The following is a 24652-nucleotide window of genomic DNA, read 5'->3' on the forward strand; positions in this document are numbered from 1 at the left end:
GAAACCTCCATAATCCAGGAGGAAATGGTTAGTGACCTTCTGCTCCACTTAAACATATACAAGTCTATGGGGCTAGATGGATTCCACCCAAGAGTGCTGAAGGAGCTGGCAGAGGAGCTTGCCAAGCCATTCTCCATCATTTATCAGCAGTCCTGGTCTAGTGGGCAGGTCCCAGAGGACTGGAGGTTGGCCAACATGACACCTCTCTACAAAAAGGGCAGGAAGGAGGACCCTGGAAATTACAGGCCTGTCAGCCTGACCTCAGTGCTGGGGAAGGTCATAGAACAGATCATCCTGAGTGCTCTCACACAGCACGTGTGGGTTCATGAAGGGCCCGTCCTGCTTGACCAACCTGATCTATGACAAGGTGAGCTGCTTAGTGGATGAGGGAAAGGCTGTGAATGTTGTCTACCTGGACTTCAGTAAAGCATTTGACACAGGAGAAACTGGCTTCTCATGGCCATTGTTGTATTCTTCGCTGGGTTAAAAACTGGCTGGACGGCAGAGATCAGAGTGGTGGTAAATGGTGTCACATCTAGTTGGCGACTGGTCACTAGGGCTTGGTGTTAGGGATAGTGTTGTTTAATACCTTTATTGATGATCTGGATGAGGGGATTGAGTGCAGCCTCAGTAAATTTGCAGACGATACCAAGTTAGGTTTGAGTGTTGATCTCTTGGAGGATAGGAAGGCTCTACAGAGGTATCTGAACAGGCTGGATTGATGGGCTGTGGCCAGTGTTATGAGGTTCAATAAGTCCAAGTGCCAGGTCCTGTACTTGGGCCACAACAACCCCATGCAATGCTACAGGCTTAGGGGAAAGTGGCTGGAAAGCTGCTCAGCAGAAAAGGACCTGGGGTTGCTGATTGACAGGCAGCTGAACATGATCCAGCAGTGTGCCCAGGCAGCCAAGAAGGCCAATGGCATCCTGGCCTGTATCAGCAATAGTGTGGCCAGCAGAACAAGGGAAGTGACTGTGCCCCTGTACTGGGCACTGGTGAGGCCGCATCTCAAATACTGTGCTCAGTTCTGGGCCCCTCACTACAATAGAGATATTCAGTTGCTTGAGCAGTTCCAGAGAAGGGCAACAAAGGTGGTGAAGGGTCTGGAGAACGAGTTTTATGAGGAATGGCTGAGGGGTTGTTTACTCTGGAAAAGAGAAGGCTCAAGGGGGACCTTATTGCTCTGTACAACTACCTGAAAGGTGAGGTGGGGGTTGGTCTCTTCTCCCAAGTCACAAGTGATAGGACAAGAGGTAACAGCCTCAAGCTGTGCCAGGGGAGGTTTAGATTGGGTATTAGTAAAAATTTCTTCACCGAGAAGGTGATCAGGTATTGGAACAGGCTTCCCAGGGAAGTGGTGGAATCACTGTCCCTGGAAGTATTCAGAAAATGTGTAGATGACGCCCTTAGTGATATGATTTAGTGGTGGACGTGGCAGTCCTGGAGTGAATGTCGGACTTGATTATCTTAAAGGTCTTTTCCAACCTAGTTGATTCTATGATTCTATATATGTGAGCCAAGTCCCTACCTGTGTATTTCTTCTATTCCATTACAAAGGTGCTTTAAATATCTTGATCTGTGTCTGTTGTGTCGAAACTACTATCTCAGCTGGGAGAGGGGACTCCTTCATTCTCACACTTTTCTGCTCTGCTGCAGTTCCTTCATGAAATATCCAACTGCTCCAGGATGGTCTGTTACACAAACTGCTAAGTGAATACTAGTTCTGGTGCCATGGAGTACCTCCTCCCCCTCCTTCTTGTCTGACCTTGGTGTTTGTATGTCTCTCACTCTTTTTTTTTCCCCTCCTCTGCATGTCTAGTGTTTTCTGCCCTGTCTGAAGTATGTTTTCACAAAGGCACCAACAACTTTGTTGCCTGACACAGCTTTGGCCTACATTGGGTCCATTGACCAGCCAGCTGGAATCACCTGTGTCCAGCATAGGGTGGCCCCTTACACCCTACCAAAACCTTGATACATATAACAAATATAATGTGACGCAAGTAGAAAACTTGCATGACCTTTCAAATTATGAAAGTGATCTGTAGCATAAATTCAGCCTACACTATTTGTCAAGAAGTCAAGAACTAGAAGTGTCTATCCAATTAGATATGATTGATGAGAAGGGGTAAAATTGATACCGCTGTACAGAAAAAGCTAACATAGTTGACAGCTGATTCTAAAGGATGAAAGATAAATAACGTTTCCCTATTTGAATAATCAGAAGAAAGAAGGAAACATTTGTGATTCTTTGTCTTTGCTGTGAATGTCTTCTTATTAGAGAATTATTGCACAGATGTTAAAACATTTTGTTTAGATTTTAAAATTAATTAGAAAAACTGGAAAAAAAAAAAAAACCAAAACAAAACCCCAAGAAAACCAAACCTTGAAAAATCAAAGAATCATTATGGTTGGAAGGGACCTTTGGAGATCATCTAGTCCAAAACCCCTGCCAAGAAAGGGCCACTGTTCAGCTGAACCCCTCTTGATCATCTACAGAAGGAGTCTGGGGAGGTCCCTGCTAACTGGAAGCTAGCCAATGTTATTCTAACTTACAAGAAGTGTGTGAAGGAAGACCCAGAAAACTACAGAGGTGTTAGCTAGCCTAACCTCAGTTCCTGGAAAACTTACAGAGAAGATGAAGCATTTCCAACCTTACTTCGACTACAGGAAGCATCACACTTGCTGTCCTGGTGGACAGCAAGCTCAATAGGAGTGAACAGTGTGCTGTTGCTGTGGCAAAGGGAGCCAACAGGATACTGGGTTACATCAACAAGGGCATCAACAGTAGAGATAAAGATCTCATTATCCAACTCTACGCAGAACTTGTCATGCCATACCTGGAGTAATGAGGCAACTTAGAAGCATCAAAAGAGACTATATGTCCCTTGAACCAATGTTAAAAGGATCAGGAGCACAGGCTGGAATCTCCTCTATCCTCCCAGTCAGAGGAAGCAGTCAAGGAAGGAGTAGGTGAATTGAACAGGTAAATGCCTGGTTCTGTAGCTGGTGCCATACTGAAGGGTTTGGTTTCTATGCTCATGGATCTACCTGAGAGGGGGCCACAACTTGTAAAGAGTAGAGTCTACTATCTACTGCTACTCTTTCATGTGGGCACGAATGACATGGCATGCCAGAACCTGGTCAAAATCAAGGAAGACTATAAAGCCCTGGGGATGCAAGTAAAAAATATTGCTGCCCAAGTTATCTTCTCCTCCATTTTAACAGTTAGAGGAAGGAGTGCAGCCAGAAATGGGCATATATTGCAAATCAACTACTGGCTTTGCGGTTGGTGCCATCATGAGGATTTTGGCTTTTATGACAATGGGACATTCTTTGATGGTGGTAGCCTGTTAGGGAGGCATGGTATCCGCCTTTCTAGAAGCAGCAAGGGAATCCTTGGCAGCAGGCTGGCCAACTTGGTGAGGCAGTCTTTAAACTGGAGGACTTGGGGAGCAGGGTCCAAAGTGTCAATGCTCACGCCATGGCAACCATCTGGGGAATAAGCCAGACCAACCAGAGCAGTGACAAACGTTCCTTAGCTGCTTCCAAGATGAGAATCAGAAGACCAACCACCTCAAGAGCATGTATACCAATGCATGCAGCCTGGGGAACAAACAGGAGGAACTGGAGCTCTGCACCCAATCAGAAAGCTATTGGAATAGCTGAAACATAGTGGGACAACTCACATGACTGGAGGATCGCAATGGATGGCTATGGGCCGTTTTGTAAAGACAGGCAGGGTAGAAGAGGAGGAGGAGTCACACTCTAGGACAACCTCGAATGAATAGAAGTCAACTAGGGCGATTGTGGAAGCCCTATCAAATGCCTCTGGGTCAAGATCAGAGGGGTCATCTCTGAGGGGGATCATACAGTAGCCCTCTTCTACGGACCTCCAAACCAAGAGAGTAAGGCCAACAAAGCAATAATTGGGTCACTTAAGCAAGCTTCGGGTCAACAGAACATGGTTCTTATGGGTGACATCAACTACCCAGACATTTGTTGGAAGAACAATAAAGCAGCTCACATGGGTTCAAACTTAAACAGGGGAAGTTTAGGTTAGATATAAAGAAGAAGTTCTTTACCGTGAGGGTGGTGAAGCACTGGAATGAGTTGCCCAAGGAAGTTGTGAATGCTCCATCCCTGGCAGTGTTCAAGGCCAAGTTGGACGGAGTCTTGGGTGACATGGTTTAGTGTGTGTTGTCCCTGCCCATGGCAGGGGGGTTGCAACTAGATGATCTTAAGGTCCTTTCCAAACCTAACTGTTCTATGACTCTATTCTATGTCATCCATCAAGTTCCTGGAATGCATAGAAGACTGCTTCCTCATGCAAGTGTTAGATGTGCCAAACCTTTGAGAAGTCATGGAGATTGGGGGACGTCCTAGAAGGCTTAATGTGATGGTGATAGTCTCTGAGGGTTGTTTCCTTCTTCCAACAGTCTTCATCACTTCTGGCAGCCACGCAGTAGATGTTTATACCAGCTTAATTGGTTCGGTAACACTGCAGACATGGCAATCATCCTGTCCTTCTACTTACCAGTTAGTTTAGCTGCAGCCCATCTTGGACAACTCCTAGTCCCAGATACTCCCCATCCCTACGTCCTGTTTTTCTATCCTATTTTCTTACACTTATTTTTGTACTAAGGCCATGAGGACCTAAGCCAACGCCAACTACAAGAGTTTACCTTATACAAGAATTTTCAGTATGTTCTCTCACTGCACTCTACTATTATTTTTTTCTGTGAAAAACAAATCATAGAATAGCTAAGGTTGGAAAGTACCTTAAGATCATTGAGTTCCAATCCCCCTGCCATGGGCAGGGACAGCCCACAGAAAACCATGTCACCCAAGGCTCTGTCCAACCTGGCCTTGAACATCAACAGGGATGGAGCATTCACAACTTCCTTCGGCAACCCATTTCAGTGCCTTACCATCCTTACAGTAAAGAACTTCCTCCTTATACCCAATCTAACCATCACCTGTTTAAGTTTTAACCCATTACCCCTTGTCCTATCACTACAGTCTCTAAAGAACAGTCTCTCCCCATCATCCTTATAGTCCCCCTTCAAATACTGGAAGGTTGCTATAAGGTCTCCATGAAAGCCTTCTCTTTTCCAGGATGAACAGCCCCAACTTTCTCAGCCTGTCTTCATACGGGAGGTGCTCCAGTCCCCTGATCACCCTCGTGGCCCTCCTCTGGACTTGTTCCAACAGTTCCATGTCCTTTTTATGTTGAGAACACCTGAAATGTACACAATACTCCAAGTGAGGTCTCATGCCAGCAGAGAGGCAGGATCACCTACTTCGACCTGTTGGTCACGATCCTTTTGATGCAACCCAGGATACGGTCAGCTTTCTGGGCTGCGAGTGCACACTGAAGCCTGCTCATGTTAATTTTCTCATCAACCAAAACCCCCAAGTCCTTCTTCACAGGGCTGCTCTGAATCTCTTCTTTGCCCAACCTGTAGCTGTGCCTGGGATTGCTCCGACACAGTTGTAGGACCTTGCACTTGGCATGGTTAAACTGCATAAGGTTGGCATCAGCCCACCTCACAAGTGTGTCAAGGTCCCTCTGGATGGCATTCCTCCCCTCCAGCATATCGACTGAACCATACAGCTTGGCGTTATCAGCAAACTTGCTGAGGTCGCCCAGAATCCCACTGTCCGTGTCAGCGACGAAGATGTTGAACAAGACCGGTTCCAACACCGATCCCTGAGGGGCACCACTTGTTACTGTTCTCCAGCTGGACATTGAGCCATTGACCACAACTCTTTGCATGCGGCCATCCAGCCAGTTCTTTATCCACTGAATGGTCCACCTATCAAACTGATGTCTCTCCAATTCAGAGATAAGGATGTCATGTGGGACAGTGTCGAACGCTTTGCACAAGTCCAGGTAGATGACGTCAACCGCTCTAGCCCTGTCCATCAGTTCCATAGTGAGGTAGAACCACCAACAGTGGATTAAATGAATTGTCATCTCTGAGAGTTCAAAGACAATCTCACACCTTCCATCATTTCAGCTGTGGAAAAAATGTCCCAGGTGTTCAAACAACTGAGAGACAATCTTTCCAACCTATATCCCCACGTGTACTAACATGTCTCAGCTATTAACAAAAGGTATCCTACAGCTCGAGAGAGGATATAGGAGTTAGACAGCACGGGCCACCCTATGGCTTTACCTGCAGGATCATGGAGAAGACATGACAAAGTGGGATAGAAAACCTACCTCAGCTCTGGAAGAATGGGTGTGTGAATTAAAGATGAGAACAAAGGTCAAGGCTGATCATCTCATGAAAGCTGCGGCTTCAGTCTCTGGTGGGCAGGTTCCCAGATGGAGTGGAAGAGCTGACTTTACTCCAGCTCCTGTGGTAAAGACTAATACCAGTCTACAAGACGTAAGTGACCAATGTTGTGATGACTATTAGAGGGGCCCAGCCTCCAGCCAGGTGGAGGTAGGGGACAATTGGATTTACTGGACTGTGTGGATCAGATGGCCTGGCACATCAGTCCCACAGAAGTATGAGGCTCTAGTAGATGATACCCATACACAGTGTACCCTGATGCCATCAAGCTGTCAAGGGGTGGAACCCATCTATATTTCTGGAGTGACAGGAGGATCCCAAGAGTTGACTGTAATGGAGGCTGAAATCTGCCCAAGTCGAAGAACAACAAGTGCCAATCGCGACCACAACAGTGCACCGGCAGCAATATCGCACCAACCGAGACTCCCTGATTCCTATCCATCAGCTGATTCGTAGACTGGAGAGTCAGGGAGTGATCAGCAGGACCCGCTCACCCTTTAATAGCCCCATATGGCCAGTGCAAAAGTCTAACGGAGAGTGGAGACTAACAGTAGACTATCGTGGCCTGAATGAAGTCACACCGCCATTGAGTGCTGCCGTACCGGACATGCTAGAACTTCAGTATGAATTAGAGTCAAAGGCATCCAAGTGGTATGCCACGATTGATATTGCCAATGCATTTTTCTCAATTCCTTTGGCAGCAGAGTGCAGGCCTCAGTTTGATTTTACTTGGAGGGGTGTCCAGTTCACTTGGAACCGACTGCCCCAGGGGTGGAAACACAGCCCTACCATTTGCCATGGACTGATCCAGACTGCACTGGAACAGGGGCAAGCTCCAGAACACCTGCAATACATTGATGACATTATCGTGTGGGGCGATACAGCGGAAGAATTTTTTGAGAAAGGGAGGAAAATAATCCAAATCCTGCTGAAAGCCGGTTTTGCCATAAAACGGAGTAAGGTCAAGGGACCTGCACAGGAGATTCAATTCTTGGGAATAAAGTGGCAAGACGGACATCGCCAGATCCCCACAGATGTGATCAACAAGATCACAGCAATGTCTCCACCAACTAATAAGAAAGAAACACAAGCTTTCTTGGGAGCTGTGGGGTTCTGGAGAATGCACATCCCAAATTACTGTTCGATTATAAGCCCTCTCTATCATGTGACCAGGAAGAAGAATGATTTTAAATGGGGTCCTGAGCAACAACAAGCCTTTGAGCAAATTAAACGAGACATAGTTCATGCAGTATCCCTCAGACCAGTCTGGACCAGACCAGATGTAAAAAATATACTGTACACCGCAGCTGGGGAGAATGGTCCTACCTGGAGCCTATGGCAGAAAGCTCCAGGGGAGACTCGAGGTCGACCCCTCGGCTTTAGGAATCAGGGGTACAAAGGATCTGAGGCCAGCTATACCCCAACTGAAAAAGAGATACTGGCAGCCTATGAAGGGGTTCGAACTGCTTCGGAAGTGATTGGCACTGAAGCACAGCTCCTCCTGGCACCCCGGTTGCCCATACTATGCTGGATGTTCAAAGGCAGCGTCTCCTCCACACATCATGCAACTGATGCTACATGGAGTAAATGGGCTGCACTAATTACACAACAAGATCAAATAGGAAATCCCAGTCGTCCAGGCGTTCTAGAAGTCTTCAGGGACTGGCCAGAGGGCAAAGATTTTGGAATGTCACCAGAGGAGGAGGTGATGCGTGCTGAAGAGGCCCCACCATCTAACAAACTGTCAGAAAGTGAAAAGCAGTATGCCTTGTTTACTGATGGGTCCTGCCGTATTGTGGGAAAGCATCGGAGATGGAAGGCAGCCGTATGGAGTTCTTTGATGACAAGTTGCAGAAACTGCTGCAGGAGAGGGCGAATCGAGTCAGTTTGCCAAGGTGAAAGCCATTCAGCTGGCCCCGGACACTACTGAACGAGAAAAGTGGCCAGTACTTTATCTCTACACTGACTCATGGATGGTGGCAAATTCCCTGTGGGGGTGGTTGCATCAATGGAAGCGAAGCAACTGGCAATGCAGAGGTAAACCCATCTGGGCTGCTGCACTGTGGCAAGATATTGCTGCGTGGGTGTAGAAGCTGGTGGTGAAGATATGCCATGTAGATGCACATGTACCCAAGAGTCAGTCCACTGAGGAACACCAGAACAACCAACAAGTGGATAAAGCTGCTAAGATTGAAGTGGCTCAGATGGACTTAGATTGGCAACATAAAGGTGAGTTATTTTTGGCCCGGTGGGCCCATGACGCTTCAGGCCATCAGGGTAGAGATGCAACATATAGATGGGCCTGTGACCGAAGGGTGGACTTAACAATGGACACTATTGCCCAGGTTATTCATGAGTGTGAAACATGTGCTGCAATTAAGCCAGCCAAACGGTTAAAGCCTCTCTGGTATGGAGGACGATGGCTGAAGTACAAATATGGGGAGGCCTGGCAGATTGACTATATCACACTCCCACCAACCCGCCAAGGCAAGCGCCATGTGCTTACCATGGTGGAAGCAACCACCGGATGGCTGGAAACATATGCTGTGCCCCACGCCACTGCCCAGAACACTATCCTAGGCCTTGAGAAACAGATTTTGTGTCGACACGGCACCCCAGAGAGAATTGAGTCAGAGAGTGGGACTCATTTCCAGAATAACCTTATAGACACTTGGGCCAAAGAGCATGGCAGTGAGTGGGTATATCACATCCCATACCATGCACCAGCCTCTGGGAAAATTGAACAGTACAATGGGCTGTTAAAAACCACACTGAGAGCAATGGGTGGGGGAACTTTCAAGCATTGGGATACACACTTAGCAAAGGCCACCTGGGTGGTCAACACCAGGGGATCTGCCAACAGAGCTGGCCCAGCCCAGTCAGAACTTTTACATATTGTAGAGGGGGACAAAGTTCCTGTGGTTCACATGAAGAATTTGCTGGGGAAGATAGTCTGGGTTATTCCTGCTTCAGGTAAAGGCAAACCCACTCGTGGGATTGCTTTTGCTCAGGGACCCGGATATACTTGGTAGGTAATGCCGGAAGATGGGGAAGTCCGATGTGTACCTCAAGGGGATTTGATTTTAGGGGAAAACAGCCAATGAACTTAATTGTGTGCCGTTGCCTGCTGTGTAATACTTTTATAGCCCATCAATTAGATGTCTTCAGGACACCAGCGACTGGCCCTGACTTAGCTCCAACCATCATCCCAACAGAGAATGAATTTTGATAGAACCAGACAAGTTCTGCAGTGAAGGAACAATCAGCAACGATCCAACACTGCACACAGCCTTTCCTGCCCTGAAAGACTGTTACAAGGGATGGAACCTGACATCATGGACCGAATGGACTCGACGGCATTATAGGGATTTGTCCATGCGCTAAGAAATGATTTCTTTTTCTTTGTCTGTGTGTGTATGCGGATGTGTATATATATATATGTAAGAGAAATGGTATATTGAAAATGTGGGATCTGAGCAAGACATGAATGGTATGGAATAAAGGGTGGATACTGTCCTGGGTTTACCAGTAGCCGTTTTGCCCCTTCTTAGTAACTGGTGCAAGCTCTGTGTTTTGACTTCCAGCCTGGGAAGAGAGCTGATAACACCGATTGGTTTTAATTGTTGTTAAGTAATGTTTATTCTGGCCAAGGACTTTGTGAGTCTCATGCTCTGCCGGGGACGAGGGGAGGCCAGGAGGAAGCAGAGACAGGACACCTGACCCAAGCTAGCCAAAGAGATATTCCATTCCACAGCATGTCATGCCCAGGGAGGTAACGGGCAGTTACCTGGAAGGGCACGGTCTCTCTTCGGGGGGGTCAAACTCGTTCGCCGGTGGTATCATATTCTCTTCTCTTGTTATTTTCTCTTATCAATATTATAATTGGTGGTAGCAGTAGTGGTTTGTGTTATACCTTAATTACTGGGCTGTTCTTATCTCAACCCGTGGGAGTTACATTCTCTCAACTCTCCTCCACATCCCTCTGGGAGTGGGGAGGGTCGGGGGGGGGGGGGGGGGAGGGAAGGAAAGAAAGAGGGAAAAAGAGAAAATGGGGGGGGGAGTGAGTGAATGAGCTTTTGTGGTCGTGTTTAAACCATGACAGACACTAGAGGATAATTTTTCACAATGAGAACAATCAGCCACTGGAATAGCATCCCCAGGGAAATGGCGGATTCCTCAACATGGGACGCTTTTAAGATTCGGCTGGGTAGCATGCTGGGATATCTAGTCTAGATCATGCTTTGCCTAGAATGGTTGGACCAGATGATACTTGAGGTCCTTCCCAACCTGGGATTCTACGATTCTGTGATTGTCTGAGAAGCCAGGTCTGTTGGGAGGCGACGGGATTCACTGGACCAAATGGGGCAAGAGTGTCTTTGCCAAAAAGATGGCCAGACTTATAAGGAGGGTTTAAAACTAGATTTAGTGGGGAAAGGGGATGGAGTTTTGAGCACCAAGCAAGAGCCAAGGGCTGCTGATGGATTGGGAATCAACAGGGAAAAGCCTGAGAAATGCCACAAAGAAATTAGGGCATGTTCCTCTAAAAAGATTACATGGTCAATAAGACCACTGAAGTGCCTCTATAACAATGCACACAGTATGGGTAACAAACAGGAGGGCTTGGAAGCCATTGTGCAGCTGGAAAGCTATGATCTAATCGCTATTGCTGAAATGTGGTGGGACAAACTGCACGCCTGGAGTGCTGCAATTGAGGACTATAAACCATTCAAAAGGGACAGGCAATGAAGGAGCCTGGGGGGGGGGGGAGTGGTGGGCGTCTGTGTAAAAAGATGGATTGACTGCAGAGAGCTGCCATTGAAAAACAGCAATGAACAGGTTGAGAGCTTATGGATAAAAATAAGGGAACAGCCAACAAAGGAAACCTTGTGGTTGGTGTTTACTACAGGCCGCCTGATGCAGGGGAGGATGTTGATGAAGCATTTGCATCCTTACTTTGACTACAGGAAGCATCACACTTGCTGGCTCTGATCCTCCTGGGGCACGTCAATCGCCCTGACACTGGAAATCTCTCTTCCACATCTCTCAGGCCCCTGAACCTCAAGGCAGGGGGGACTGGGAGAATGGAGTTCCTCCCATCATAGGAGAAGAGCAGGTTCGAGACCACCTGAGGAACCCAAGCATACACAGGTCCATGGGACCCAATGAGATTCATGCCAGGGTCCTGAGGGAATTGGCTGATATAGTTGCCAAGTCATTCTACATTATATTTTAAAAGGCATAGCAGTCAGGAGGACCCTGGGAACTACCCACTAGTCAGCCTCACCTCTGCGCCTGCTAAGATCATGGAGCAGATCCTCCTGGAAGATATGTCGAGGCATACGGATGACAGGGAGGTGATTAGAGACAGCCAACATGGCTTCAGCAAGGGCAAATCGTGCCTGACTAATCTAGTGGCCTTCTACGATGCAGTGACTGCATCAGCGGACAAGGGAAGAGCTATGGATGTCATCTACCTGGACTTCTATAAGGCCTTTGATGCGGTCCTCCACAACATTCTTGCTGATAAATTGGAGAAATATGGGCTGTTAGATGGATAAGAAACTGGCTGGATGGCCACATCCAAAGAGTTACAGTCAATGGCTCAATGTCCAAATGGAAACCAGTGATGAGTGGTGCCCCTCAGAGGTCTGTATTGGGACCAGTACTGTTTAATATCTCGATGAACGACACAACAGGATTGAGTGCACCCTCAGCAAATTTGCCGATGACACCAAGCTATGTGGTGAGGTCGACATGCTGGACGGAAGGGATGCCATCCAGAAGGACCTTGACACACTTGAGAGGTGGGCAATCCCAGGCACAGCTACAGGTTGGGCCGAGAAGTGATTCAGAGCAGCCGTGTGGAGAAGGACTTGGGTGTGTTGGTCGATGATAACCAAACATGAGCCGGCTTCAGTGTGCGCTCGCTCCAATTGAAATGGGCCAGAGATGTCAAAAACTGCAAGAAAGGGTTCTTCAGGTACATAAACCACAAGAAGAAACAGAAGGAAAATATCGTCCTGCTGTTAAGCAGGAGAGGGAAATTAGTCGCCAGCAAGGCCGAAACCATGTCCTGGGGCTGCATAAAAAGAAGCATGACCAGCAGGTTGAAGGAGGTGATCCTGCCCCTCTACTCTGCTCTCATGAGACCCCAGTTGGAGTACTGTGTACAGTTCTGGTGTCCCAGCATAAGAAGGACATGGAGCTCTTGGAGAAAGTCCAGAGGAGGGCCATGAGGATTATAAGGGGACTAAAGCACCTCCCATATGAAGACAGGCTGAGAAAGCTGGGGCTGTTCATCTGGGAGAAGAGAAGGCTGAGTGGAGACCTCATAGCAGCCTTCCAGTATCTGAAGGGAGCCTTCAGGCATGCAGGCGGGGCACTCTTCATCAGGGACTGGAGCGATAGGACAAGGGGTAATGGGTTCAAACTTAAACAGGGGAAGTTCAGGTTAGATATAAGGAAGAAGTTCTTTACGGCAAGGGTGGTGAGGAACTGGAACAGGTTGCCCAACCAAGTGGTAAATGCTCCATCCCTGGCAGTGTTCAAGGCCAGGTTGAATGGAGTCTTGGGCGTCATGGTTTAGTGTGTGGTATCCCTGCCCATGGCAGGGGGGTTGGAACTGGATGATCTTAAGGTCCTTTCCAACCCTAACTATTCTATGAATCTATTTCTGAATTCTAGAGAACAGAAAAAATGCGTTAAACATGCTTGAAGAAGAAATATTGGTGTTTTTTATATGTATTAAAGCTTTTGTTTAAAGTTACTTTTATGGTAAACTTATCCCAGTGTAATAAAAATATAAAAACATCAACTCTTGCTTTTAAACCAAGACAAATGTCCAGTTTCCCATGAAAAAAAATGAAGTAAAAAACTTCAAAGTTAGCTGGTTTTGCATACATAACTGTTGTTTCATGTTTTCCCGATTTTTCCAATGAAAATTTCCAAGTTTTCTGTTGGATAAAGACCAATTTTCTGAAAAGTGTATTGGCATATCTGATTTTGAATAGAAAAGAGTCATTACTGTGTTTTTCACCTTGTAAATATCTGTCCTGGTTTTACCAGTTGCCATTTTGCTCCTTCTTAGTAACTGGTGCAAGCTCTGTGTTTTGACTTCCAGCCTGGGAAGAGAGCTGATAACACCGATTGGTTTTAATTGCTGTTAAGTAATGTTTATTCTGGCTAAGGACTTTTTGAGTCTCATGCTTTGCTGGGGACGAGGGGAGGCCGGGAGGAAGCAGAGACAGGACACCTGACCCAAGCCAGCCAAAGAGGTATTCCATACCACAGCACGTCATGCCCAGGGAGGTAACGGGGAGTTACCTGGAAGGGCACGGTCTCTCTTCGGGGGGATCGAACTCGTTCGGTGGTGGTATCGTATTCTCTCCTCTTGTTATTTTCTCTTATCATTATTATCATTGGTGGTAGCAGTAGTGATTTGTGTTATACCTTAGTTACTGGGCTGTTCTTATCTCAACCCGTGGGAGTTACATTCTCCTGATTCTCCTCCCCATCCCTCTGGGACTGGGGAGGGTTGGGGGGGGCCTGAGTGAACGAGCTTTTGTGGTTGGGTTTAAACCACGACAATATCACACGGTCAAGCTATCTCCCTGCTATCTACATTTAGTCTATTTAGATTCTCTGGGATTTGGAAGTGTATTTTACTTAAATCTTTGCACACCTGAACTGATTTGGAGGATGAACAAAGAACTTCAAAACTATTTTATATACATACTGTTGAGATTGAATAAATAAATCAGATCCACACTGTTTCCATTAGTATACAGTGCAAGGATAAAAGGCTGTGGTCACAAATTGAAATACAGGAAATTGCACTTAAACATAAGTAAATGTGTGTGTGTGTGGGGGTTGTTTGTTTGTTTATTTGTTTAATATAGGGGTGGTTGAACATTGAATCAGTTTGCCCTGGAAGGTTGTGAAGTCTCCATGTTTAGAGATATTCAAAACACAACTGTACATGGTCTTGGGCAACCTGTTCTAGCTGATAATGCTTTGAGCTACAGGGTTGGACTAGACAGTCTCCAGAGGTGCCTTTCAACTAAATGACATTATTGGTTTCCAATTTGTGCCCATTGCCCATCATCCTGTCACTGCGCACTGCTGAGAAGAGTCTGGCTCAATCTTTTACTCCTTCCCATCAAGTATTTATACACATTGATAAGTTCCCTATGTTGTAGGAGTACTGATCTCTAGCTCAGCAACAGCCATGCCTGTGGCTGGTATGGATCCCATTGACCTGGGCCCCAAGCCATGGATTAGCTTTCTGTCTTGACCTGTCTTGACACTAGGGAACTGCCCAGTGATCAGTGGACTGTGACCCTCATTAGACCTCAGTCTGATTTGTGGACTGACTTCCTGGTTTGACCTTGGACCCACCTCATCACCAAAAATTTGTCTGATGACCTGGACTCTTGTTTGAATCTCACTACCCTTTCCAGGTCTGCCCTGCTCACCTCGCTTGGATGGTATGGGACCAGGCACAGGCTGGTGAGGTCCCTGCTGTGCGTATCATGGTGCTTGACTCCCATCTCCTCCCTTAAGGGAGAAGCCAGCCCTCGCTGCTCCCTGACAGGAAGACAGTGTCTACCTGTTAAAGTCAATACAGTCAGTATCCATTGCTCTCCCCTCACCAACTGAACCAGTCACCACATTGTAGAAGGCTACTGGGTTGGTCAAGCATGATTTCCCCTTTGTAAATCCATGCCGACAACTCTCAAGCATCTTCTTGTCTTTCATAGGTGGGACTTAGGTTTCCTAACACCATCCCTGCATACTCAGACAGTCTTTCTATATGCCTCCTGGGTTTCCTGACCCTGCTTCCACCTCTTACATACTTTCTTATGTTTGAGCTTTGTAAGGAGCTCCTTGTTCATCCATGCAGGCTTCCTGCCACCTTTGCTTGACTTCCTGTATGTTGGGATGGACTGTTTTTTAGCTTCAAGGAGGTGATCCTTGAAAAATCTACCAGCTCTCCTGGACCTCTTTGCCCAGTAGGACTACCTCATATGGGATTATTCCAAGCAGAGCCCAGAAGAGTCCCAAGTCTTCTCTCCTCAAGTCCAGTGTTTTGATACATCAGTTCTTGCCAGGAGGAGGAAATCAACACAAAGCTGAACCTAATCACAAGCTCTTCTGTCATTTTATATATGTGCTGCTTAAAGTAATGAAAATGAACAACAGAATTTGAAATTCAAAGCTCCTATTACTTTTTTTTTTTTCCAGATTGTGGGAAAATAACTCAACATTGCCAAGAAGTATCTGTTCAGAACTGCATGATATTTTACTTTTGTTATCACTTCTTAAAAAATTATGCGTTTTTAGGTATGTGCTCTCTCACGTCTACTGATATCAGACTCCAGTGATATCAAGTGCAGATCTGACAAACCTTTATTTTTCACAAGAGAAGTTAAAGAATTTCCACTAGAGGTTCAACTTTCCCACATAAATGAGTACAGGTAAGTCTACATGAACTAGAAATATGAAAAAATAGTTTAATTTAACACTCTACCTCTGTTTCTGCTGCATGGGTTGCTGTCTCATAGCCATATATTGCATGTCCTCTTGTAGCCGATTAAGGGGAGAATCTGGTTTGACACGAATCCCATAATAATGGTATTTGGAGTTCCCCCTTTATGAAAGAACAGAAATAACATTAATTTTATGCATATGCATCATACTTCACAATTTGCCTTGACTGGAAAACTGTACATAAAACTTAGTCTTTACTTCCCTCTTGCCCTAGTATAAAACTAGGTTATACCAGTTTCTGTAAATCAGTTCACTTAAACTATATTTTCCAGTACTTTACAGCTGGACTTCATTTAAATAGAATAAGGAAAGTAAAAACCAAATACATTACTTATGCAGTCACTGTGAATAAAACAGTTCTGTGCTTGTGTTTGTGTATGTTTCACTAGTCAACTTCAGTCCTGATAAGCTGTGTTCATGTTTACGTGAGTGCAATTGGTGTCTATGTGGGTGCTGATAAAGGCATTGCTCTATGTTAACTTGTTTGGTTAGCTGTGTTAGTGCCATGTGTGTGTTTATCTGCATCTTTGGAACACATGTTCAGTCTCACTTCCAGCTGGACCTGCAAATGGGAACAGCAGTAGATGCATTCATTGGTCTGAGATGAAAGATATCTGGGTCTTAAGGGTACACAGACTCTAGCTATAGCAGACCAGGAGTTTCCTGGGTCCTGAAGACCACTGGATTCGGCAACTCCCTTAACAGTAGGGTTTTAAATATTTTTTCTTTGTTTGCTTGCTTGCTTTTAGCATACAAGATTCACATTCACAATTACTATTGATATTTTCATTAATGCAAACCTGGTCCCCAGTCTTCTGGTCCGTAATCCCATGAAGATTGATCGTATGAGTTTTCCAAAGGAAGCAGCATTGACTGGATCTAACTTGTGCTCCTGACAATGACGTAAATAATGGTTGTAAAGGGTACTTCTGGGGAGACTCACTCCTTCTGCAGTTTCATAGTTGTCTAAAAGCCATTGGAGCTATATCAAATATGAAAGAGTGAACATATGTAAATTCAGTATTACTCTACTAAAAAAAAAAATCTTAATTGTACAACACAGATCTCGTATTTTTTAGACCACTCTTAAGGCCTTTTTAATACAGTGACTTTGTTCTTCAATCAAATGTAATCTCTGTAAGTCTCTTTCAATGCTAGATATGCCATGATGCCTTAGTATATTTTAGAATTACAAGGAAATAGCAAAACTAATTGCATTTGTGACCTCATATAGCTCCACTTTTAAAAATCTTTCAGATTCAGTACCATAACATTAACATTTTATGAAGTTATTTGTGCTTTGGAGACAAATTGTTGGAACTCCAAGGAAGTAAAAAAATCCATGTAATATATATTGATTGCAGGAAAAAACCTAAAAGGAGAAAGTTAATACATTTTTAATTCTGGAATATTATACTATTTAACTTCACCTGAAATTAAAAAAAAAAAAAAGCAAATGAAAAAACAAAACAGTACTTCATTTAAGGGAATAGGGTTTATTTTCTTCCAAATACAATGATGAAACTAACAAATATAAGGCAACAAGTGATCTAGATGACATGAAAAATAACTAGTACATCTTTAAAATATTATGGGCCATATCCCTTTGTGTTTTAGACTGTTTGCATTTGACTTCAAAGAGAAACAGAATTAGGTTTTTTTTGGGGGGTTAACCGTGTAATTTAATGTAGGATTTTCGTGAGCAATTTTGGAAGCCTGTAGGCAAGCAGTCTCTAATACATCATTGTACCTTTGTGTGGAATAATTAGAAATTAAACTTATATTTAAAATGTAGCATTATTCACGTGTAAAGGAAAAATGGACTTTCAGGGGAAGATGCAGCTACACCTGGTGTGCCAGGAACGTGCACTCCACAGCGGTTCCCATGGCAACATTGATGGAGGATGGAGCAGAATGGAGATTCTTCAGCCATGCTCTGTGCTAACAGCTAACGGCAAACTTGCTGAGGGCGCACTCAATCCCACTGTCTGTGTCACTAAAAAAGATGTTGTATGGGTCCCAACACCGATCTCTGAGGGACACCACCAGTTACTGGTCTCCAGCTGGACATTGAGCCATTGACCACAACTCTTTGTGTGCGGCCATCCAGCCAGTTCTTTATCCACTGAGTGGTACAACTATCAAAATGATGTCACTCCAATTTAGAGACAACGATGTCGTGTGGGACAGCGTCGAACGCTTTGCACAAGTCCACGTAGATGATGTCAACTGCTCTACCCCTGTCCATCAGTTCTGTAGCCCCATCGTAGAAGGCCACCAAATTGGTCAGGCAGGATTTCCCCTTAGTGAAGCCATGCTGGCTGTCATCAAGCACCTTGTTGTTTTTCATGTGCCTTAGCATGCTTTCTAGGAGAATGTGCACCAAGATTTTGCCATGCACAGAGGTGAGACTGACTGGTCTGTAATTCCCCGGGTCATCCATTTTCCCCTTCTTGAAACTGGGGGTTATATTTCCCTTTTTCCAGTCATTGGGAACTTCACCTGACTGCCATGATTTTTCAAATATGATGGCCAGGGGCTTAGCAACTTCAGATCACACCTCTTTGAGCATGCTCTTAGAATTCTTTGTGGTATATACCTTTAAAAGTGAAGTGAGAGAATTTTACACCAATAATAATAAGGGTATGTACGACTAGAGTCACTCAAGCTCCACCTTCAAGGTGAAAAATTGTATAAAATGACCCAACAAAGGGGGAATATTGGGGAAGACATCATCGTGGACGAGTCAAGGAAAATTCCATCAGCAGATTACCCTTGACTCCTGGGACCGGTCGACGGGCTGGATATTTCTTCCCCCACCATAGGGATGTCTTTGGGTAAGACTTGCATTGTATTAAGTACTTCTCTGGGAAAATCAAGGGTTTCTATATAGAGTTACTTTTCACTTCTTACTTTTATATTTTAAAGCCAGGCTGTGTTATTCATAACTTTATTGCACATTTGTATAACTTATTATTTGCACGTGCTTTTGCAGACAGTGTATTTATCACCAGCAATCCATAAGAACCTGAACATATTGATTTAATAAACTGCACTGTTTAAGTGGCTAATCGTAAGTTTTCTCATTGAATGTGACCAAATCCTTCAGTGTGGCCATGTTAGTTCATGAGCACGATTAGAATGAAGGTGCAGTGCGCTGTTAGTGCATCCAGAATCATGATTGTTCAATATATCAAATGTGATCAGACTGATAATGGTAAATTGGGCATTACTCAGAATCTAAGCCTAGCCACACCCAGCCCCTCTAATATCTAAGGACCAGCTGAACGCAAAGGAGTTTATTTTCTGCCAAATTGTCTTGCCTTTTAATGTGACACTTTGTATAGAACAAATAGTAACTAACATACACACAAACCCCAAGAAAAACGGTCACTTAAATGACATTTAACAGCATAGGAAAACAACGAAATAAAATGGAAATATTTTTATAGTGGTCATATGTAAATTCTGTGGTTTCAGATTTTTTGGGATGCTAACATTTTACTTGTCTTTCACTCCCCTGCCCCCCACGGTTTCATATCCCTGGAATTTTCCTTTAATTTCAGCTTGAATAACTCCCAAATCTTGTTTTCTGCTTAATATTCATTTAAGTAGTTGGTGAATGAAGTTGCTAAGCCCCTGGCCATCATATTTGAAAAATCATGGCAGTCAGGTGAAGTTCCCGACAACTGGAAAAAGGGAAAAATAAACCCCGTTTTCAGGAAGAGGAAAATGGATGACCCAGGGAATTACAGACCAGTCAGTCTCACCTCTGTGCCTGGCAAAATCTTGGAACAGATTCTCCTGGAAGGCATGCTAAGGCACATGAAAAACAACAAGGTGCTTGGTGACAGCCAGCATGGCTTCACTAAGGGGAAATCCTGCCTGACCAATTTGGTGGCCTTCTACGATGGGGCTTGAGACAAGGGGGGCACAAAATTACAAAATGGAATATATAAACCTTAAGAATTAGTTTTAAGTAATGTTAGGTTTGATGGCTTTGTAACAGTAGCAATGGAAAATTACTGAAGTGCATGACACATAGTGTAGCTAGAGAACATACTGAGAATTCTCACACAATATAAATCGTTATAGTTGACACAGTTTTAAGAAAAACAGTCTAGAAGAACAGGACACAGGGATAAGGAGTATCTGGGAATGGCAGGTGTCCGGGATGGGTTACAGTTAAACTAACTGATAAGTAGGAGGATAGGAGGATTATTATGTCTCTGGTGCTAACGAACCAATTAAACTGGCATGAGCATCTACTGCGTGTGCTCCAAAGGCTGCCAGAAGTGATGAAGATTGTTGGAAGAAGTAAACGACCCTCAGAGACCACCACCACAGTTCTGTACGCATGTGGGAAACTTTCTGGAAAATGATGTAATGTATGTATGCCCAGGGACTATATAAGGATGGCTTATGTAGCAATAGGAGAGAAACACGTTAGGAGGAGCTATCCCCCGTGTCTCCTGGCGCTGCAATAAAGAATACCTGCTTGTCAGCTTGAAAACTTTGTTGGCAACTTTGTTCCTGGATTTTTCTCTGAATCAGGCTACAGAACTGATGGACAGGGGTAGAGCAGTTGATGTCATCTGCCTGGACTTGTGCAAAAGTGTTCAACACTGTCCCACATGACATCCTTGTCTCTAAATTGGAGAAACATCAATTTGATAGATGGACCAATCTGTGGATAAAGAACTGGGTGGATGGCCACATTGAAAGAGTTGTGGTCAATGACTCAATGTCCAGCTGGAGACCAGTGGTGTCCCTCAGGGATCGGTGTTGGGACCGGTACAACATCTTTTTTAGTGACATGGACAGTGGGATTGAGTGCACCCTCAGCAAGTTTGCCAATGACACCAAGCTGAGTGGTTCGGCTGATACGCTGGAGGGAAGGGATGCCATCCAGAGGGACCTCGACACACTTGTGAGGCGGGCTGATGCCAAACTCATGAAGTTTAACCATGACAAGTGCAAGGTCCTACACCGGGGTTAGAGCAATCCCAGGCACAGCTACTGGTTGGGCAGAGAAGAGATTCCGAGCAGCCCTGTGGAGAAAGACTTCAGGGGTTTTGTCGATGAGAAAATGAACATGAGCTGGCTTCAGTGTGCGCTCGCAGCCCACGGTATCCTGGGCTGCATCAAAAGGAGCGTGACAAGCAGGTCGCAGGAGGTGATCCTGTCCCTCTACTCTGCTCTTGTGAGACCTCACTTGGAGTACTGTGTGCAGTTCTGGTGTCCTCAGCATAAAAAGGACATGGAACTGCTGGAACAAGTCCAGAGGAGGGCCACGAGGATGATCGGGGGCTGGAGCGTGTCCCGTATGAAGATAGGCTGAGAAAGTTGGGGCTGTTCGTCTGGGAGAAGAGAAATCTGCATGGAGACCTCATGGCAGCCTTCCAATATCTGAAGGGGGCTATAGGGTTGATGGGAAGGGACTATTTGTTAAGGACTGTAGTGGTAGGAGAAGAGGTAACTTAAAACTAAAACAGGGGAAGTTTGGATATAAAGAGGAAGTTTTTTACTGTGCGAGTGGTGAGGTACTGGAATGGGTTGCCCAAGGAAGTTTTAAATGCACCATCCCTGCCGGTGTTCAAGGCCAGGTTGGACAAAGCCTTGGGTGAGATGTTTTAGTGTGAGGTGTCCCTGGCCATGGCAGGGTGGTTGGAACTAGATGATCTTAAGGTCCTTTCCAACCCTAACCATTCTATGATTCTAAGTACATTTTACTAATGACCTGTGTTTTACAGATATTCTTTCAACCGCAGCTTGGTATTAGCCAATAGTAGAAAAGCAAAAATCAATCGAAGTACAAAAATAAGGATTTTTTCCCTAGAATGAAGATATTTAATAACAAAAACTCGAAGTGTTTGAAGTGAGGTTACAGACTGAAGAGTTCCAATAGCTTAATACCATATAAAAAGGTAAATAATATGCAGACATGATAAAGTTATTGCAAGCAGCCTCAAACATATTTTTGTATTTGCAGAAATCTAATTCTAAAATTGAAATGTCCATAGTTTGTTTTCTGTCTTGTTGATTTATAATATTGACAATATTGGAATGGTATCTAAAGATTTACACAGAACAGGTAAATTGACTCCAACTTCAATATTTACAAAACATGAGATTATAAATTAGGTAATTCAGTTGCATGAAGAAAGAAATCAGGAAAGGAAATAAAATAGAAAAAGATGAAAAAATAATTAAAATGAACAAGCATTAACTTAAGCAACAAAATGACAGCTTAAGGAAGAAGATAGGACTAAAACCATATTTACTGTCCTTATTTGAGTCCTAATTCAAAAAACATTTTAAAAATATGGAAAACACCCACTAAGTTTGATTTGGGTTACATTAATTTCTTCCAAAATGACTCAGGCTAGGAAAGAACAATTATTATAGCAAGATGCATGAAGATTTTTTTTTCTTCACAAAATCAACGATACCTCTCAGTTTCTTTGAAAATACCTCAAAATAGTTAAGAAAAATCAGGATTCGTCTACCATAACAGACAGATGCATATCTCATTATGAGGAAGATCATGGAATCATAGAATGTTTTGGATTGGAAGTGACCTTTAAAGGTCATTTAAAGGTCTAATGCCTGTGCCATGGGTAGGGATGCCTTTCACTATCGGGTCACTCAAAGCCCTATCCAAACTGTCCTTGAACACTTCCAAGGATGGGGCATCCACGACTTCTCTGGCAACCTGTTCCAGTGTCTCACCACCCTCATCCTAAAGAAATTTCTTTATAAGGTCCAATCTAAATCTACCCTCTTCCAGTTTTAAATCATTGCCTCTTGTCCTGTGTCCTGGGTTCAGCAGTAGCAGTCATTTTTCTCCTTAGTTGCTGGTGCAGTGCTGTGTTTTTTACTTTCATCTGGGAACAGTGCCAATAACACACCAATGTTTTTAGTTGTTGCTAAGTCATGCTTACTCTGATCAAGGACTTATTCAGTCTCATGCTCTGCTAGTGAGGAGGGGCACAGGAAGCCAGGAGGAAGCAGAGACAGGACACCTGACCCAAACTAGCCAAAGGGGTATTCCATACCACAGCACATCATGCCCAGTATATAAACTGGGGGGAGTTACCTGGAAGGTCCAGGTTGCTGCTCGGGTCAGGCTGGGTATTGGTCAGCAGGTGGTGAGCAATTTTATTCTCTCCCTTATTGTTATTTCCCTTATCATTATTATTATTGGTGGTGGTAGTAGTAGTTTTGTATTATACCTTAGTTACTGGACTGTTCTTATCTCAACCCATGGGATTTACATTCTTTTGATTCTCCTCCCCATCACTCTGGGAGTGTGGGGGGGAAGAAGTAGGGGAGTGAGCGAGTGGCTGTTTGGTTCTGAATTACCATCTGGCCTTAAACCATGACATCTTGTCACTACAGGCCCTAGTAAAAATTCTCTCTCCATCTTTCTTAGTTTAAGTATTGAAGGGCCACAACAAGGTTTCCCTGGAGCCTTCTCCAGGCTGAACCACCTCACCTCTCCCAGCCTTTCCTCTTTCTAGCCCTCTGATCATTTTTTGTGACCCTCCTCTGACCAACTCCATACCACTATCTTCCCTTGTCCACCAATGCAGTCCCTCCATCATAGAAGGCCACTATGATTAGTCAGGCATGATTTGCCCTTGCTGAAGCCATATAGGCTGTCTCTAATCACCTCCCTGTCTCTCTTATTTTTTGACTTAATTTCCAGGAGGACCTGTTCCATTGTCTTTTAACTAGATTATTACACAGGAAATAGGGGAATACAGTTTTCTGATGCAGGAAAGCTTGTCCTTTAATTCTTATTGGTTTCAGTGTGAAGGTTTTGGACTTCCTTGTCAGATTCAAGGCAGACATCAATTCTTTGTATATCTAAATTTTAAAACTTTTTTTTTGGCATTTTGCAAAAAAAAATTATCAACCATTTAATTATGATGATATAAATATTTTAGCATATTTCTAGGTTGTTTTAACATCCAAACAATTATTTTAAAAACATCCAGAATGAATTTCTTCATATTTTAAAGAATTCATCTAATTTTCTCATTTTCTAAGAAAAATAAATTTTCTTCCAAGAAATTGTACTGGTTTCTGCTGTCTTTTTCTACCATGATGATAAACTGAGAAAAATTTTGTCTTTTGCTTCCATATTACCACATTCTTGGAGGGGTGGGAAGTGTGTGTCAACAAATCAAAATATACTTATACATTCATATCACAATCAATATTTACATTTCTGTGGTAAAAGAATACAAGAATCTGAAAAAAGGAAGCTTATGTTGTTTAGTAAGGCTGAGAATCAAAAAGGATGCAATAGGTATAGAAATTTAGCAGCATTAAAAAATACAAAACTATTTATAGAAACCAAAGAAAAAACCATGTTGTTTATATAACATTTCAAGAAAAACTAGCACTGCTTAAAAATAAACTGAAGATTAAACTTTGAGCCTTTCTCCTTTACCTAAATGTTATATTTAATGGGTTTACATTGAAATCTGCAGAGCAGGCACATATGTTAAGCTGTGGTAACATACTACAGAACCTGGAAATGTATTCTACAATATTCATGATAACATGACATAAAATAGTGACAAAAGATGTAGATTGCAAGCAACAAAAATGGAAAGATTAAAAGCAAAAAGTAGCACTAAATTAAAACAAACATTTACAGGCAGGCTAAGTATGCACAACAAGCTTTCATGAAAGAGACAACTTACATGACTGTTGAGAAGAGAGCTTCTGTGAGTAGAAAGACCATCAGACTTTTGTAGTGTCTCAATCGCCATTTCAATCTGATAATA

The 24652-nt window shown here is 44.0% G+C and overlaps 1 protein-coding gene across 5 annotated transcripts in view; it reads right to left on the minus strand.

Moving 5' to 3' along the window:
* Positions 1-24652, minus strand: part of LOC136004334 (transcription factor RFX3-like) — a 141719-nt gene that overhangs the window by 57036 nt on the left and 60031 nt on the right. For 4 of the 5 annotated variants that reach the window (XR_010608389.1, XM_065660760.1, XM_065660762.1 and 1 more), the window contains 3 exons: positions 24569-24643; positions 16652-16833; positions 15832-15951 (listed from right to left, as the gene is read on the minus strand). Coding sequence is in view for 4 of the 5 variants with exons in the window: in XM_065660760.1 (XP_065516832.1) it covers positions 15832-15951; positions 16652-16833; positions 24569-24643 (377 nt within the window). In the remaining variant the exon portion in view is untranslated. The remainder of the gene's footprint in view (positions 1-15831; positions 15952-16651; positions 16834-24568; positions 24644-24652) is intronic. The other variant, XM_065660761.1, reaches the window with a different exon arrangement.

This window comes from Lathamus discolor, chromosome W (genome assembly GCF_037157495.1).
Source record: "Lathamus discolor isolate bLatDis1 chromosome W, bLatDis1.hap1, whole genome shotgun sequence".
In the NCBI taxonomy this organism is placed as follows: Eukaryota; Metazoa; Chordata; class Aves; order Psittaciformes; family Psittacidae; genus Lathamus; species Lathamus discolor.